This window comes from Papilio machaon, chromosome 9 (assembly GCF_912999745.1).
Source record: "Papilio machaon chromosome 9, ilPapMach1.1, whole genome shotgun sequence".
Lineage (NCBI taxonomy): Eukaryota > Metazoa > Arthropoda > Insecta > Lepidoptera > Papilionidae > Papilio > Papilio machaon.
The window spans coordinates 3,747,855-3,768,410 of record NC_059994.1 but is presented as its reverse complement, the minus strand read 5'-3'; the positions used below and the strand labels follow the sequence as shown (position 1 = coordinate 3,768,410).

Here is a 20,556-nt window from a genome sequence, read left to right as displayed (position 1 = left end):
CGTAGGTTTAAATTGACTGATGCCTTATGTAGGTTAATATATATGAAATGACTTAGAGTTTTTTTTTAATTCTTGTAGTTTTTTTCGTTATTTAGTGGATTTTCCCTGTAAGCACGTGCGCATTTGCTTATAAGGTCTTATTTTAACTTGTAATTATGACTAAATTAGTTGAATGTGAGTAATAAATAAGTAAGTATATGCCTTTTATAGTTTAGATTATTAATATCAGAATCCCATAGTTTGAAAGAGAGATCCAGAGAATTAAAAACAAATGAAACCCGATAAAATGCAGTATACTTTAACAAGACCTAATACTTTTTATCTACATTTAAAGTGAGTAAGAACAATCTTCATTGATATTGGTTTCCGAAATAGAGTAGAACTCTTTTAATCCGCTTAATTCGATAGATCGACGAGCTTTAGTATAGGGGTCAATTATCCATTTATCCTTTTAACGGAATTGATAAAACGTAACAAATTCCGACGTTTTTAATTAACAGAATCTTAGTTGATACTTTGAAACGAATTTCGTGAAACCTTCGGTGATTATTTTAACCATTGTCTTTTGTAGATGATAAATGTACGACTAAATGGTTACAATTATACTATCTGTCGCCCGCGACTCTGTCCGCGCGGGATTAAAAAAAACTTAATTAGTAGCCTATGTGTTCTTCCAGACTATGTTCTATATCTATTTCAGCCAGATGTATGCAGCCTTTATGGAGAAAACTTTAACAAAATCCATCCATTTATAACCATCCATCCATCCATATATACATGCATACATGCATCCAAACACTCACATGTATGATATTAGTAAGATAAGTAATTAGTAGCAGCACCTTTATTTTAACTTTAATAAATAATTCCATAACGTTAACCACATTACGTAGATGAGTAATTCATGTTTTCTCAATACATCCGTTTGCCACAACTATCATGTTTTATTATTGGTAAAAAAAAGTCCCGACACCGTGCATCTATTGTGCAAGTTAATCTTCATTTCTGATGTCATATTAAAAGCAAAAAGCGGAAAGTACAGAATTATAATAATTACAGTGATTGTAATTGAAACTGTTAGCAGACAACAGGCGAATATATTAAATTTTACCATCATCTATATTAATCGATCTATATAATTTTTGTATCTACGTTTGTATGTTTGTATCATACAGTTAATTGTAAATAGCAAAAATTACACGCGCTTAAGGCATTTCTGTGCTATTATGGAATAAACATTATTACGGATACAACCGGAGCAATATAAAATAAACTCAAATATGTATAAACAATAGTCATAGATTAAAAAACAATCAAGGAAATCGTGATTGTCCAATGGTAATAATAATGATGGAACGAGAAAATCTTTTTGTAATGGAAAATTAATTAGAAGGTAAAATTTTTTATAAAATAATTTTGAATCCTATGAGACCATAAGGTTTCTGTTATGATCGATTTTGTTTATTAAATAAAGTCCTATTGGATTAACACATTTTAATACGTACAAATATTGTAAAATGACTTATTTATCGTAGTGCCGGGTACATAGTAATATATACTTGCTTGTCTTATTTTTGTTTTAACAAATTTATTCATATTAAGTTACAATATAATCTAATACTATGGATTACTTATTTTAACGTGTCGTTGTAATACGTAATAGTCATAAGCGCGGCGTCTAGATGGCGACACCATTGCGACCAATCTCGTGTATTTGAAAGAGACAGGCAATGTTTGCAGTCGAGTGCGAGCGAGACAACCGGAGGTTATTATTACGCCTACACAGCGGACGGCAGTCGCACGCGCTTGAAAAAATACATTCGACGAGAGCGCAAGCGCAGCGCTATATTCACCCACAACTTCACTTCGGTCAACTTCGTCATTTAGTGGTGACCGAAACGTTGATGTGTGTGGTAGTGAAGTTAACTTTTCTAACATAGTTATCTCACATTAATAACAATAACCAGTAACTAAAGTACAATCGCTTATTGAACGTGTCTAAAGAAACATTTAACGTGACAAAGTTACAGAATAATAATCAAAATGTGTGATAATAACAGTCCTTCGACGCAAAGTATAGCGGACTACTTAGCTCAGTTGCTCAAAGACAGGAAGCAACTGGCTGCGTTCCCGAATGTTTTCATGCACATGGAACGACTTCTGGACGAAGGTAGGTTATAGTCTAGTTAAGCTACATTAAATACACTGCGATGCGCACATACCGGCTGAGTCTATTGCGGATTCTTGTCACCGAGACGATCGTAAATTGGTGCGTCGACAAATGCTACAACGCACACGATATTAAGTTTATTTTTGTCTTCGCCCCGCCGAGTTATGGTCCAGTGGTGTTTGTAATGCGATCCTTCGTTTCGAAAAGTGAAGTAAAGCAGAACGTCTTCCGTTGGTGATTTACAGACATTCGTTAAATAGTTGCCGTCGAAAGAGATCGGTGAAATGAACGCGGTAAACGGGTTTAATGTTCATTTTAGAGCGGTACCGGACAGCTGTCCAAGACGAATGTTTGTTTAGTGATCACTAGTGAATTATGTCCGTCCAATGGAATGAGGGCGCTTAATAAGAAGGACCGCAAGTCCTGAACCTGTTCGTAGGGCCGCGGTACATTCCGCGGGTGGCCGGAATGTCGCCACTCATTGTAGGTACCGTAGTCATCGACCGTTTTCAGTCATACGAGATTTGTACGCAGCTCGACGCAGCGCAGCCTTGTTTTATGACCGGTCGCAACCAGGCCGCCAGCGACATGCACGTACCTACGCCTTATCGCCGCTACCGAACGCCGAACGCCGACTGACTGCCTACCTACTTCGACCTGACACATTGTTTACGTGTTAATCGCGTTATCGATTAATGCTGCATTAATAAATCACTATTTTTAATTTTTTTCTGTTATTCCGAAATATGTACAAGATGTACCATATATAAATGGAAAATTAAGAGTATATATTGAATTTAATTATATTAACTACTTAAATTGAATTCATTTAGAAAGATAATTTGTTGACAATTAATTAATAAGAAAACCAAAAGTTTATTTAGAATTACACCTAATTTAAAACGATATAACAAAGAGAGAGAAGGATTTTTAAACGATCGAGTGTCATTAAAAGTCATGTCACGTTTCTAACCCAAGCGAGGCTGAGCTCACACTTCATGTCATACAGCAGCGATTTACTGTCAGATTTGCCAGAACGATTCGAGAATTTTAACACCAACACTCCGAAATGGGCTGCCCATAACTTCATTAATATGTATTAAGCATATAAAATATATTACTTTATTGCCTAGATAAGCTTCTTTTTAGACCGAATGTCAGGAGAATGATGTAGAATTCGCTGGTATGTTTCTATATTGGCCATTTCTTAATAGGACCAATTCTTCGACCTGACCACGACATGTCACTTTATAGATTTCTTCTGCAACAGTTCTATGCTGTTGGAACGATTTTGAAGACTAAGGTGTTATAAATTACAATGGAAAATACCACAATATAGTTAAGATAGTTTATTTTAATATTTTTGCTTAATAACTTGGCAATAAAACTTTATTTAAGGTCATTTAGTAGGTGCGTCAAACGTTAAAATATCTGAAATTTATTTATCTCCATTTTTTAATAATTTCTGATGATATTAATTTTATATGCTACACGAGCTGTCGCTCGACAATCCGTCCGCGCCGAATTAAATAAGTAAATAATTAGTTTATGTGTCCTTCCAGACTATGCTTTAAATCTATGCCAAATTTCATTGAGATCCGTTTAGACGTTTTGGAGATAACTTCTAACAAACATCCATCCATCTAAACTTTCGCACTAACAATATTAATAAGGTGACGAAATTACTTAATAATAATAGTAATATTACCAGGTTCCCTTGTTTAAAAGTTTAGATTATAAGGAAGTTAGTGTAAATTATCTTATACAATAGGGGTGATCCACGTTTTAAAACATCAACCTAATTAATAAGCCGGCATAAATTCCACGACTGACAGCCCTTTAAAAGGTTTGTTTTAGAGGGTGTTATATTTGATTATTATGTTTTATTTGAGTATTTTTTTATTCTTATGTTACATAGATATTTAAATTGGAATAAATGTAAGGTTTTATTTGTAAAACGTTAAAAGAACGTCCTCGTGAACGTTCGCATATTGTTCAATATTTACTCGCATTTAAATTAGTTGCTTACGAAACATGTCGTATGTACTCGAATCTGGTATGATTAGTTATGGCCCTGTCAAACTGGTGCCTGTTACGCCTTTGACAAATGAAATAAAACAATATGATTGAACACCCTATTGTACTCAATTTTTACAATGAAGTTAGTGACAGCGAAGTTAGCTTCTCTAAAACTTGAAATAAGTACAAGCGCTATTGTTATAACGACAAGTTACAGAATTTAATTTCATGGAGTTTAGATTTTCTATATTAGTTTATCCGCTTTTGAAAATTTATTATTAAAAATTATTATTCTTATCCTTACAAAGCTCTAACAGCAAGAATATCACTTAAAGAACTTACTATACAAATGACCACATGAAGTAAGGTCTTCAAAAATCCTCGAAAATATAAATGTTTATAATATTAACTTACCGTATTTAATCTTGTTAACCAGTTTAGGTAACATCTGTTGCAAGTGATGATAATTCAAACGTCCACTCGTCATATTTATGTTACATTACGAAAACATGTTAGTTTAACATTTAGATTTTTAAACGAGAGTTCTTATGTTTCGGAATGCATGTCATTAGTTAAATTTTGGTATATCGTCGCATGATGAATCATGCTTCCAATAATTGTATTATTATGAAATGTCCTTATGTTCCTTGAATTCCATTAAGTAACCTTATTACTTACTTGTTTGTTGTATTGAAGCAATCAAGGAAACTATAATATAACATTAGACATGTTTATAAATTTAAAAAAATATTTGATCTATTGAAAATGAAATTTAAATTCCTAAATCTAAGTATTTATATCAGATGTTTATTTGCAATAAAAGTTTACGTTTTTTTTTAAATAATACACTAATATCTGGCAAAATAGACTTTGATTGTTTAAATTTGATGTCATTTAAAACTTATTTAAAATTGGTTTTCCTCATTTTTGTTAGAACATGTATTTTTCTTTTAAATTAGTACTGGCCGTCGTGTCTGGTATGAAAGTTACGACCGTCCGCGTTAGATGGTTTTATGGTTTATTTGACACGTTGCCGGTCCAGTAGGAGCGACTTGACGAAAATATCGACGGCGTGCTGACAAGCGACAGGCGTTGCGTATCGTGTTACAACATACATCACTGTTTATTATTGGAACCTTTTTTTAATCGGTTGAGATTCGATAATTTGTTACATTTTACCGAACTAAACGCTTTTGTTTCAGTATTGATCAGGTGAAAAGCCATTTTGAATTGCGAAGCTCTCTGATTTAAATCGTAGGTATCCGTGGTCCCTTCTTTCTTAAAAAAATAAGGGGCATTCGTATTTTGGTCGTTACATTTAATGTTAGTCTTGATACTGGATCACTTAAAATCACAATACGGTACCTACTGCTATATTATATTCTTGGATTAAATAGTAAAGGTAAGATATGTAATCTTCTTTAGATTCTTTTAGAAATATAATATGTATAATAATTTGTTATCATATTACTTAGTAATTAACTATGCTAATTATTTCACCAAATTGATGTAAATGAATATTCACTCACCTAATTGTTTTTAACCAAGTGTTTTGTTCACTTAAATTAATTGCATATCATACTACCTACGAAAAATTCTCATCATTTTTTGTGAGGTTGAATCTTCAGTTTTTATCACTTTTCTATCCGATAGAAGGTGGACGTTTACCTGACAGTTAGTGACACTTATCTATGTCAATATGGTGCTGTTTAACATTTTATTGAAGTCCTAAAATGATTACGTTTGACGAAATCGAAACAAACACAAAAGAACAAGTTTCCATAATTTCCAAACACACTAATACTTTGCATTTCATTACTAATATTGATAAAATTATTTTGGCGAATTTACTTGGCCGCTTGCTCGTTCTCCACCTTATACATTAATAAGAATATGCCTACAAGGAGGTTTTTTATGTTGATATCTAATCTATGTTATGTGTATATTTTGTTTTACATTATAAGCAGTAGTAATGCTCCTCATTTTAACATTTTTTTCATCAAGATTGCTAAAATATTTTTTCCCCATGTTGGTAGTTTATATTGCGACAGCTACAGTTAAAATTTATAATACTATTATTATTGTAAGAGTTCATTTTGCGTTGTTTACAATTATTGTATTCGATTGTTTGCATTTCGAAAAGAGATACTAATCGTTAGCTAGTTAGTAATGTGGCGCCGAAGATAAACAAATATACAAATCAATCAAAACATAAAACATATTGATAAAACATGACATGAATCGACAATTATACGATAAAGAGACATCAGTGCAAAGTCATTCAGATTATTAAATTGTTATAGATTTCACTGATAGTAGAAGGTATGAAATATAAGATTTTCTGATAATTTTTTATCTTGTGCGTTAAACAAACTCTTCTTCCAGATTACACTGTGATATCAGATAAGGCTAAGTTTAATAGCCTTTTACACGATTTCTTCATTATTATTTTTAATTAAGATTTGGTAATTGTATCACAAAAATAGTTTATTACAAACAATAAAACATGTGTTTAATTTTAGGACGATTCAAAAGAATAAAAAATAACAAAGTTTTGTTTTAACAAGAATATGTCTCGATTCATTCACATTCACATAAATTTACGTTTAATATTGTGCTTGTTTAGTATACGATCTTGTTGATGTAAGGTCAACGAGAGTGTACTGTGCTGACGCCACCAAGCGTGCGTCATAAATGTTCTTAGTTTCTTATCTATCCCTTCAATAGTACTAAATTACCGAAGAGTACTTTCTCAATTCTAACGATAATATTCTGGAGACTTACTTTCCCTATTATTTGACTTTTATCATACTTAGTGGTCATTCAATCACTTTCCATCTTCGTCGAACTAGCGGTTAAATGCTACTGGGTTACTTTTATCTTTATAAACAAAATATATTTTGCAATTATGACATATTGTTGTGTGGGCTGGAGCAGCCTTCGGTATGGCGGGCGCGACCCTCCGGCAAAAGTGAGTCTTAGCAGGGTCATTATAAGACTGTTTAGATTGTGATTAGGCAAGGGCGCCCACGTTGATGACCAAATGAGGGTAGTCGTGGGTAGCGTGGAGGTGTAACTACCGAGGCTGTTCCAGTACCGACGCGTAACAATATGTGGGCTGCTAATTAAAACGATAAGACAACAAATTATATAAAACACGAGCCGGATCACAATCCCAAATATAGTCTGTAGATCATGCGTCACAGGAAACAAAAAAGGTCGCAATCTTTTTCGTTTTTTTTTCTTAAAAATTTTGCGTTGTGCCGTAACAATGTGGACTTGAGTGCCTTCTTTGTTTCGGAAAGCAAACATTGAGTCAGGTTTCATTATCGCACCGACCTAGATAAGCCGATGCACTACATCTTTAGAAAACTGGTACAAGCGAGCGCCCATTCTTCGGCCCGTTCCCACGACGCCGCTCTTACAAGTATCTGCGGTCGATCTCAAACGATGTGATCGCTTAACTAACAAGCTATCGTTTCTATGAATATGACGGTCGTTTAATTTACCCACAAACACACAACGCATCAAGCAATAAGACGAAGGCAATCACTTTATATCAAATAAAAACAATACTTTAATGTACTTTGGTCATGTTGAGATCCAAATGTATGGAATGCTATCGAAATCGAGTGACCGTCGGTCGCTGTACTTGAACGTATGAAGAATGCACGCTCGCGGGAAGGGCGCGTAGGCAGCTTAGTAATTTGAAATGAAAATCGATTGCTGTGGTACAAGGGAACCTGCCTAAAGCCTCGTGGGTGTGATTCCGAGGTCTCGTAAGAACAAAACCGGCGCCACGACCACTTTTACATTACCACTTTAAATAACATTGCGGACACCTACATAAATATGATTTATAACTTTAACTTTTACGACATTTGTAGGACAAAAATTTAGATTAAAACGAAAATTGTCTATGCAGCAATGATATGATCTATGGTCAGGTTTTGAGGAATCTTTGTAGATAATAGAGTTGTAAACCCATCTTGATTATTGAAATTGTTTTGTTCTTTAACTAGCCCGCCTATAAATATGTTGATTATGAAATTAAACAGTTTAATCTCCTGAAGTTTTGCAAGTGCAGAGCTGAATAAAATTGGAACGACGTCTCTTAGACTCTATTACTGGAGTTATCACACATACATGTTATAAAATAATACATTGTATAAATGCTTATAAACCCGCGTCATATTTCTATTGCATTTGACCCAACCCATTGCAATGCATATACCGACTGCATCAAGACTTTCATTACAGAACTAGTTTGTGTGTATAATTAATGAAGTATAAAGCCTGCACTGTCCTTATTGCGTTGATTTAGACAAAGGTACCTTGATTGTGAACATTAAAATAGTCGTTTACGGTTACATATTTATAAATCGAGACAAAGAAGGAATATATTTCAAGGCTCTAAAGAGACTTGGGTAAACATCGTTTAGCATAGTTGAATATTTAGTGTATAGAATAACTAGTAACTTGTTTTTAACATTGATTGTATTAAAAAAATAATATCTGCTTGTAGGAATGAAATTATAACACAGGGAGCATTAAAAATGTTCTGTGTTCGAATTGGTAACTGATATGTGTTTTGTTTTAGAGGATAAATTTTTGATAACGTATCATAATTGACGAATATTGTTTTTAAGATTTTTGCGTTGTAAGCATACATTAACTACATATTCATAAATATCTATCTATTAATGGGTTCGTCTCGGTCCAGAACATTTGTTACCAACTCTGGCATTCGCTCTGTAACATTTGCTCTTTCTTCATTCATCGTTTCAACATGAACTTACTGAAGCTTATCTCTTCAATATTAGTCACAACATCTTCTAAGCCACTACACGTAATTACACTTGTAATATTAGTAGTGTTAGTTGAATTTCCATTTAACTTTTTATTTATCCATTCCTGGCACTAAACGACCTCCGCACTCGCCAATAAATGTTGCCAGCGACACAAGATTCCATCAGTTTGAATGTATTGAATGGAACGGTGTAAAACCATTGACCCAGTTAGCACAATAGCTGAATAAATCTTCTTATTTATACAAAAAAGGTTTTAGTAACTGCCACTGGCGCCAGAGTGGGTGAACTAACTGGGTATTAATCAAACGGTTCCCACTCAATTGATTAACGCAACCTTAATTCGATAAATCCACTTAATGTCGTCTTGCTTTGAACATCTGCACTTAGTATAGGCCCACGTTTTACAAAACGTATGTAAAGTGTATGTACGACTGCTATAAATAGGGTAATCTTAGTAATATTATAAATGCGAAAATTTGGATGTACGTTTGTTAGAAGGTATCTTCAGAACGGGTCAACAAATCTCGATGAAATTTTACGTGGATGTAGAACATAGTTTGAAATAACACAGGCTAATAATTAAGTTTTTTTTTATCACGCGCGGACGGAGTCGCTGGCGATAGCTAGTCAGATATAAAAATATATCTATTGTTTGACGGGTTTTATTACTGCTGTATTTTATGCATTATTCGTTTTTTGTTTTAAGAATTGCAGATAGTTCATTTTATACGACATTTTTGTAGTGTTATAGGAGCCCGTATATGTATTACATATAAGGGGTGGATAATAAATTTATCTTGCTTAAAGAGAGTAAAAATGAAACAGACTTTTAAATTTCGATTTCCTTATTATTTTACTGATTATTTTAGATACAAAAATAATAAAATAATTTATATTTTCGAATGTTTGCTTACATTACTTTAAAATAAACAGACGTTGCGTTTTAGAACAGGAAAGCATATGGAAAAGTCTTCAAAACAATCTCCCGGAACGTTCCTTCGGAGAAGTAAAATGTGGGAATACATTTTTAAATACGAATGAATTATTTCAGGCCATAGTTTTAAAATGTTGAATCTCTTGAGATGTACAATACGTAAATTTTACCAATTGGCTATTTGCCAATCGGTCAAGGAATCTTTCATAAAGCTGCATTACTGAATTGATTGTATGTTGTATATTGTTTTTACTAAGACTAGTTTAGGTTTTGAATCTTGGAATCTTTCAACGATAAGAATATAAGTATTAATATTTCCTTAAGAGACAATTATTAAATGAAATGGTGTTAAAAAAGTCGCAAGATAATACAAATAAACCTTGCTTAAACAACTTTTTGACCTCAAATGAATATTACTAGGGCTGTACGACTTCAACATTGAAAAACACAAGCAGGTATCAATTTTTTTTAGAAGTTTATACTTTTTATTGGATGATTTTTTTGATTTATAATGCGTGGATTTTTATCGATATCTTGATGTCATCTCAATGGTATTTCGTTCTGATAACTGCATTATTTTTATAGTAAATTACACTGAGATGCAACAAAAAAGGAACTAATAGATTGCAGTGTTAAAAATCAGGAATTAAATCTGACGACTGAGCTCAAACAGTTTCAGTTATAAATATATTTGTATAAGACTTTTGTGGTGTATTTTAGTGGCAATAAAATAAGATAGACTATAGATTTGAGCCAAATAGTTTTCTGCGTTTGTTAAAAGCAAATATATCATATTTACCCTTTAAATGCTTCTCAGTGAAGTAATGAGTGGCTATTGGTAATAAAATAGTAAAAATGTCGCTCTAAAATAAACATTCAGCTATGTTTTTATAACCTTGGTAAAATATTTCCAAGTTTCGTTTCTGTAACATATTAAGTATAATTTATTCAAAAATGAGAAGAAAGAAAATAAATTATTCAGACTTCTTTATTTTATTTCAATATTTTTGATGTCTTACAGTAATCTTAAATTATTGCAGGTTTGCACATTTTTTATTATGTGAGGTAACCGAGTAAGCGGCTACCTAATTTCATCAAAATTGCGAAAGAGAATGATGCCCATTGACATCTGCAAGTGCAGATTTGTTGCCTACATTTAGCGAATGGAAGAGAGGACGCAGAAAGAGGATATTTCTCCTCATTTCCTTATAAGGAAATGGTGGGAAGGGAACGTGGACTAAAATTAGGCCTCCGGCACATTCTAATTAACTAATTCAATATATATATTAATTTGACTAGCTATCGCCCGAGACTCCGTCCGCGCGGAATTAAAAAAAAAATTGTATCCTATGTGACTTTGTTTTACATCTTTGTCAAAATAGAAATTTTGGAGATATCGTGTAACAAACATCCATCCATCTAAATTATAGTACTTAAGATAGTAAAACAATCTGAGATCTTCAAGTGACATTGACACTGCTACTTTGAATTTATGTGAATGGAAGCCTCTTTTATTTTAGTGTTGTTGACACTTCACTGACGCAATGAACCAAAATGAGTCTGCCTCCAAGAAAAAAAAAACTGCTAGAATACTAGAAATTATCCAACGAAATAAGATATTGATGCAACGGAACGAATTAGATTTGTCGTAATTTTCTTTAAGAAATTGTTTTTAGTACGTTTATAATTCGCAAGTATCGATAACGCTATTCCGACCTTCAAGCACGTTGCTAATCTCGCCTCGACCGTTCCCTGCACCAACGACTTCAATTTAATGTTTACATTAACAATAATATTACACTATGATCGTTTTTAACACTGATATATGTTAATACAATGTGACAATATTCACTTATGTCATATTTAAATTACTCGGAGTTTTGCCAAGATTTAAGAGTTGCGTTTTTTATAAAAAACTAGCTGTCGCCCGCGACTCCGTCCGCGCGCAGTTAAAAAAAAATGAAAAATAGACGTTGGCCGATTCTCAGACCTACTCAATATGCTCACAAAATTTCATGAGAATCGGTCAAGCCGTTTCGGAGGAGTATGGCAACGAAAACTGTGACACGAGAATTTTATATATTAGAAGATGTAAATTCAATTAAAAACAATCGATATTAATTTTATTCTTTGTCTCTTTCTCTCTTTGATCAATCTTTTCGTCGACAATTTTTTGTATTTATCAATTTATTAGGTAGTCTCAGTGTGCATGTTACGACAGTTTTGTCGATATTTAAGATGTTTGATGAATAAATCTGAATAAACAAGGATATCTAACATGTTTGAACTTCGAAAACTTCATGTGTCTGCGGAGTTGTAGCTTATTAATTTTATATTAGATATTCAATATTAGTCTTTACATAAAATTTTACTTCGTTAATCAACACGATTTGTATGCTCATAACGTAAACATAAACTTTAGATGTGGTCTTAAATCATGGATTTAGCAAATGGCGTTCATCCAGATCAACTTTCTACAGAAACACGTAGGTGGCGGTGACCGGCTCAATTTCTCTACTGGCATATCAAGTTGTGGGCTTAAAATATATTTTTTTTAATAAAAAAAATAAGCAAACTTTTTTCGTGAACTTTTTAAAAAGATGCGATTTTAATTTAAACAGAGGAAATCATTTAAAAGACACTGCTAATTTACTTTCTGGCGTTTTGCCATCGTAGAACCCGATTAGATTTGTTAGAAAAAAAATCTAATACAGTCGACAGTCATTGATAGAAAAACATTTACTAAAACTTCTTTAAAAACGTGAGATTTTTTTGTGTTTGTTAATATTGAACCGTCAATTGTAGCCTAAGTTTAGAATTAAAGAAGATAGAAGTTTAGTATTAGGACATGCTGTATATTTGGTACCCTATACAGAAGTTTACATTTTAGTTACGAAAATTCGCTTACTGTACGTATCATCAATGGTATTTGGTAGCAACGTGGATCGCTAACAAGTAAACAGTTGTGATGAAAGCGTCTCTGTTGCGCCACACGTGTGGGATGCGCCGGCGCCGACCGGCCGTCGCCGAAGTACAAAGCTGTAAGGGTACTCCATTCATTTCGCGTTTGGCAATTTACTGGCACAATGTTTACCCATTCATTCATTCGATTGTGCCATGACTCTAAACTGACCGTTTGTTGTTAGTTTGTTAGTTTATCCTACGTAATTTTAAAAACATTTAAAAGTATTAGAGATACCAGAAATGTCAGGTTTTTAAAGTTGAATTGATCACGTGACGCCTGAATGAATGATGCTATCTGTCATAGAGCAAGCGTACGTAAGACACTACAGATAAAAAAACATGAGCGGCATGTGCGTTTATTTTTATCGTTCATAATAACGAAGGTGTCTATCAACGTTCCATTATAGTAGCGCTTATTATAACATTCATGTTTAAACTTGACTGTATTATTTATTTAAATCGACTTTTTAGATAAATGTTATCAGAAATATGAACGCCTATTCTAGACCGTGACTAAAATGCCATGCGCGATTCTATGACTCATCATACAGAAGTCGGCTGCTATGTCTCCGTTTTATGATCCCGATAGATTGTTGTTATCTCGCTCTAACTTGATGTACATTTAATGAGGCTATCCCTCTCGTCCTCAGCCGGCACACATGCGCTCGATTGCTCGCCCACGAACGAACGTCATGTGTTAATTAAATTATTTCTACTTTGCATCAATCGTAAATACAGCACTACTGCTTCGTGATTTCGATTGGGACTAAAAATTAGTTCTTTAATTTTGAGAAAATTTACCTTGGTACACAAATTCATTGCTCTGTCTTCGTATTTCAAAAGTATCAAATTAAACATATTGATTGGAAGGTACCCAAAAAGAAATTTACAGTTTGTAGATAGCGTTTTTTGAAGCTTACATTTGTAAGGGCCAAAGGGCAATTTTTAATTCTCAATGATATATGATAATTACAAAAAAGTACATACATTTACTAAGTCAGTTGATAAAGAGATAGGATAGAGAAAGTACCCTACTGGAAATTTGCCAAATAGTGAAATTACATCATGCAAAATGCGAAAATACTTGAGACTAAGCAATTACATCTTGTTACAATTTTACTACGATAAAAAATACTACATAGAAAAACTTGTTTTAAAACAATTACAATTAGAAGATACACTATTCGGGTTACATTTAATTTGTAATTTTAATGGAAAAGAGAAATCGAAATATCTGAACGTAAAAATATATATAAACCTCCAACTGTGATTAGAAGTAATGTTAAAATGTATCTGGCTTCAACAAAACGTGAACTTCAAGTTCAATACAAAGATTTTAATTATGTAAGTTGTTGTTAATGACTGTAACTATCTTGGAATTTTGACCATAGAGGTCATTAAACTTAAACGTTACATGAAAATTAATTTGTTTAAAAAGTTTAAGTAATTATGACACGATAAGTATGATATGGAACAAGTTATGCCCGCATGTTATCGATTGATCCTCCATTATATTTCTTGTAACGGTAACTTGTTATTGAATGTGCCGGCCCTACCGTTCAAACACGCAGTGCTAACACTCATTCAATGAGCAATACTATAGTCGTCGCAATATAATTGGCTCCTTTCTCCAGGCTCCTTTATAAAGAGAAAGAAACGATATCGTCAAGAAAGTTAAAGTCTGACATGATATTTAATTTCAATGTTATAAAGTTATGTAACATTCTAAACTGCATTAAAAACATACATAGTAAAAATATCAAAACGACTGATGATATTTTGTAACGAATTACACAGACGTCGTCTTAATTTCTTCTCAAGATATACGGGATGCATCTGTTTCGTGCTATTTTGAACTTTAACTGTATAGGAGATAGCTTCAAATCGCAATGATGTATTAAATTGGGGTTTTAAACGAATTAATTGGTTATTTTTAATGATATACCCATTCGTATTTATAAACTAGACGAACGCAGCAGTTGCGGATGTGTTATTTGGAAATGGTTCTACTTTAATATAAACTGTATATACGTGTTTGCTTCTCTGTGGCTATACATTGTTGCGATTTATATTTGTCTGCGAGGAAGCATTTACAATTACAAACGTATGTGACCTATTAAAGTGGTACAAAGTCGCGTTTCTGAACGTTATACTCGTACGATATTGAAGTCTACTTAGTTTAACTCGAGCTTTTAAGATGGTTAGCTAATCAGTAATTTTAAATTTTTGATCAATTACCATGCGGGTTGTTTAACGATACGTTATTACTTTTTTTTTTTTAATGTAAGGTTCAAAGTTTTGTATGTGTTGAAAGTTTTAAAAAAATAATGAATTTAGGTATTTTGATTTTTTTAAATGTTTATTTCATTTGTTAAATGTCACCACAAATGATGATTATAAAATGTTATATTGTAAAATCTTGAAGATTAATTAAAATATGTTATACTTGTTGTTTAGTTATTGCCGTAAATAATACTTTTAAATTGGTGATTTTATAATTAACTATTATGTTTTTGTTTCAGGTATGTTTATTCCCGGTTTTATTGAACTGTCAGCAGCAAAAGATAAACAAAGTTACTGGTAATTGCTTATTGTTTACTCATTTAAGAAATGAATAGTATTCATTAACTGCCTTACAACATGCCTTCCTTGATTATATTGTTAGAGACGGTAGCGACATCTTCCGGTAACTGTTTTACAAGATGATAGACATATTTGTTGTAAGGTTATTATGCGATTAAGATTTACCGTTGAAACTGGATTTTTTTTTGAAAAGTTTAACATAAAACCATATTGCTGTCTCTATATGAAAAATTAGAGACAACATGTTTTTATGTGAACTATTTAATAGTAGAAACTTATCGGAATATATACAGAAATAGTACTATCTGTATAAGGATGTTGTTAACGTGTTTACCATTGCAAAGTCTTGTCGTTACTTTAATGTATGGTCTAACTCTTATACGTTTATGTGTTGCCACAATCAAAGATGCTTTATAGAATCGTGAATAGTTTCGAAGATCATTAAATAGCAGAACAATGCAAGGCGCGGTTACAAATGTAATAAAAATCACAAGATGTTTCGGATGGGAGTGCCTAATGGGTCTATGGCCCTAACCAATAGACCGCGGTGACATGGATGAACGCTTTTTTAAATGTCCCACTTCCCCTAAGACTATTTTAGAACCGTTTTATTGGTGTAATAATACCAGTATGTTTTACGTCTATGGATTTACATTGTTCTTAATTTTTGCTTTGAATGATTCAATATTATTACAGTTTTATGTTCTATACAACCTAATCTTAATTTAATTTTTTGTTGGACTAATTTAAAGTCGTGATATTAATTGCTAGCTAGACATGAAAAGTTGAAAGATGCATTGCCATAAAATTATAGTAAAGTAATAATTTATTTCTAAAATTAAATTCATAAACCAATATCATATCATAATAGGCTCGGAGCCTACCCTAAATTAGGGGTGACTAGGCCATAGTCAACCACGCTGGCCAAGTGCGGGTTGGTTGACTTCACACATATCTTTGAATTTCTTCTCAGATATGTCTAAGTTTCATCACGAAGTTTTCCTTCACCGTAAGAACGTCGGATAAAATATCATTAGTCAATATCATATGCTTATTATGAAATATAGGTGATCGCGTGTAGACAAATCAAAATAATTATGTAGTCTGTGGCTGCATGAATGAGTGCAGCGATGGCGGCCGAGTGCCGAGTTTTGCGGCGCTGGCGGGCTGCAATGGCGCGAAGTTCCGCTGCTTCCGCCGCGCCCCGCGCAAACAATCGCCAGATTCGGTCGACGGTGGCGACCCCTTTACAGTGTTCGGCTGTTTATTAGATTTAATTATTGTAATACTTTACGAATTCCAGCATAATGGTGAATTAATTATCGACAAATAACTGCAACTGCGGATCGTGTAGATTTGCATAAATTTAAGTGATTGCTCAGATAGTTACAAAATTTTTTGTAACTACTAGAAAAAAATTATTTTATGAATACGTTTTCCTGTATAAAAAATAATAATTTATAAATGTCATAGAATTGTTTCGACCTTAGCAGTTTTCTCTTTCAGATATCTCGTTCCGTCTTACGCAACTCGAATGCGTCGGCGCTCGTTTCGTCACCGCGGAAAACGCGCTGGCCCATTAAATTGTTTTATTATGAACTCGACGCCATCTTGCGTATTTTTGGCGGGAGTTTAGGTGTTTATCCGTTGGGATACTGTCCAAACAGTAATTAGTAAAGCTGAAATGTATTTTCGTAGTTTGTCTCAGTGGTTTGCGTGAAAAACACTGAGTGTTTTGTTCAAAACATCGTCTTGTATTATCATCGCCTACTTCGGGTGTGAAAAGTAATTCAAAAATGTCATATCGTAGACAATGTGTTGAAATAAATATCGTGTTTGACACGGTTGGAGTTAAAGCTTTTAATTTGCCGTCATCAATAAAACGGTATGTAAAGTAGATGGCAGACTACAAGTCTTCCTGTTTTAGATAGTTCAATGACCGCTGTTCTGTCACCTTACAACTCGTCTACAAACATTGCCGAGCGTTACCCGTCTCACCTGTTTCATTTTTCACTGTGGCCGACGTGTCTCTGACAATGTTTTCATTCTGAATTATATGAAGGTTAATGATTTTTAAGATGTGCGGCAATGGAATATTTTTTGTTGGGACTTCATATTTATGATGTCTTTATTCATTTACATTTTCTTATCTGTGCCAAATTTTACCATACCTATATTGTATGCGTCTTTAATAATATCAATCCGTTCTTTACAAGGTCATGGAGAAACTGAAAAATTTATTAATCTTAAGAAATATGTGCTAGGAACATTTGTATAACAACTGCTGTATTTATAAAATAAGAAGTGGAAAGTATATTTTTTTCTTAAAGTGTGAATTCGCGAAATATTTCGCCAGTGTTATCTTCATATTTGATTCGGTGTCATCAGTTAAATGAGTCAGCGGTCACCTTATGGTTGCTGTGTCCACGCAGTCTTTCATAACCTACATTACGTACTAGTAACACAAGGGTCGTAAAGCGCCACACATTCTCCGTAATAGGCAATGCACGATCTGCAACAGGCCTACTTACACAGCTTTCCAGTTTCACACTGAACGCAATGAATTTCGTGAAGGTTAATATTTCAACTTTAATAAATTTCGATGTCAAGACGTGATAGGAATTTTGGTAGTTTTCGATTTGTTTCACTGATCTAAATTGGGTTTCACGTTTAGTAATTTAATACTCTTATCTCGTTTATTATGTTAATGTTTATTTAGTCATCAGTAACATTAAAATAGAGTTTAATGATATCTTAATTAAAATCAATTTCCAGTAAAATCGAAGGACTAATAATGAAAGTAATAAATAAATTAAAACACTTTTACGTCTGTAAAATGAAACCTGTAGTAAATTCTTCTGCTCTTTGACAAAGGAGTTTTCATATGTTTTAACTTCGGAACGCAGCCGAATGTTTTCTTTTCGGCCAGATATTTTTATAGCTGTGTTCCTGAAAGTTGAGCGGGGAATTTCTAAACGCAATTAAATGATTCCCGACTTGTGTATCCCGGTGCCGGGCTCGGCGTGTTGGCGCGGCGTGGGAGCCGCAGGAACGTCGACCCCGTCCGCTTTCGAACTATAAATATAACTTAATCCACGCACATCTCAAACCGAACACACTTTGACGCCAAATTACGAAAACTTCGAATGCACGACCGAGTGTTTCAACAGAGTGCATAGTTGATAAAACATTTTTTTCATACGTAAGAATCCTACCCTATGCAATTTTAAAAAGTACGTATACTTAGAGTAATAAATATATTTGCGGTGTAAATCGATATAATAAGAACATACATATATCATGTTTTACTATTTGTGTAACATTTACAATCTCAACCCGAGGTATGCAATAGTTTGTGTTGCTAATATTTTGAAACTGTGTCTTGATTCAAGATGAATTAATTTATTTTAATTTATATTTTAACTTTTATTATTATTCTTGTAATATATTAGTAATCCTATTTTTTTAATTTTTGTCTTTTGTCATCTTTGTAACACACTTAATCATCTAAATTCAAAAATTAAGAAATTGATATTAGCGTATTTCGTAGTTCTTGTTTTGGTTGACGCAAAATAGTTTTAAAAATACGAGTAGCTAAAATGTATAGACATTTTAGCTACTCGTATTTTAACTAACGTCACTATTAGAAGCAGACAAAGTCGTTATTCATAGCTAGTATCTTACTAATATGAGGTATAAGTGCGAAAGCTTAGATGGCTGGATGGAGGAATAATTTTTTGAAGATTTCTCCAAAACGTTTGCATGGATTTCGCTGAAATTTAACACAGATGTAGCACAGAGTCTGGAAAAACACATAGGCTACTTATTTTTTTTTTTTAAATTTCCGCGCGGACGAAGTGGCGGGCGACAGCTAGTAATTTTATAAATAGAATAAAACAAGCAATATATAATTCGCGACGTGACCGTTGCAAACGCGAGCCGACTGATACAAATTGTTTCGACAAAGGTCAATGCCACCTCCAGATGGTGATAACAATTGAATCAGTTCCACTTGCAACAAATTAATGTTCATTAAAAACGATGCTACGCGACAGACAGTCTTCTTACCGTGTATTAATAATATGGACACTATCACAAACAAGAATCCAGTGGAATCGGGGCGTCCAGATGTATTTTATTCTCTTTGATGACGTCATGTTTATGGTATTTCAAAATTGCTATTCATTGTTTATATTAAATTATTTTAAATGAATTATGATCGAATTTAACGAGCATAATATTATTTAATTTATAAGGACGTGAATGGTAATTACTTATTTAAGTGCAACTTTTGACTAAATTAAGATCCCTTGATTTGTTTATATTTAGGGTTAACTTTATTATTATCATATGTACTCAAACGTGTTGATGTCTAAGCGGAACTCGGTCGTCCCTGATAACTTTCCCGCCACTAGGTCAGTTCTTCGCGTCTCACTTAACGGTACAATCAGGTTGCCGACCGATGCCACGTAACATTTTGTGATTGCAGTTTTCATTGCGGTTCATCGATGCCTTCTTGTCGCACGAATTTAAACTTTAGGCGCATCGTATACGGATGATTTCAATGTTTTCGACAAAATTCTTAAACTTGCTGATAACGAGAAGTATACGTCCAGTTCGTTTTTCGCTCACACGAATTTTAATTGAATTTCGATCCGTTATGTGCCTCTTACCAAAATGTAATAGCCAACCGTACAACTTTACAAATACCACGCACATCTATCAAACATACATTTAATTTTATTGTGGTGGCTAACATCTGAATTTTACTGAAATTCAAGACAATCATAAAAGTTTTTGATATATAAAAAGTAGAAAACAAGTTTACTTGCTAGTGATCAAGAATTGATTATTTTTTTTAACAAAATAGTTACATAGCAATATTCAAATTCAATTACATGTTTTAATTGAATGCTCCTATTTCTAAAGTGATACGTTGAAAAATCTCTTCCGTTCTTTAATTTACCTACCTAAAGGTGGTAAATTTTTCCGATGTTACGGTATAATCTCGTGCTGCATTTTCATATTATTATATGTGCAACTACAGATGTGTAAAATACTTAAACATTTGTTTC

The 20,556-nt window shown here is 33.1% G+C and overlaps 1 protein-coding gene across 5 annotated transcripts in view; it reads left to right on the top strand.

Moving 5' to 3' along the window:
• The first annotated feature begins 1,811 nt into the window (after positions 1–1,811).
• Positions 1,812–20,556, top strand: part of LOC106718822 (protein held out wings) — a 68,283-nt gene continuing 49,538 nt past the window's right edge. For 4 of the 5 annotated variants that reach the window (XM_014513038.2, XM_014513030.2, XM_014513013.2 and 1 more), the window contains exon 1: positions 1,812–2,170. In XM_014513038.2, the coding sequence (XP_014368524.2) occupies positions 2,044–2,170 (127 nt within the window). In that variant the 5' untranslated portion in view covers positions 1,812–2,043. The remainder of the gene's footprint in view (positions 2,171–20,556) is intronic. The other variant, XM_014513023.2, reaches the window with a different exon arrangement.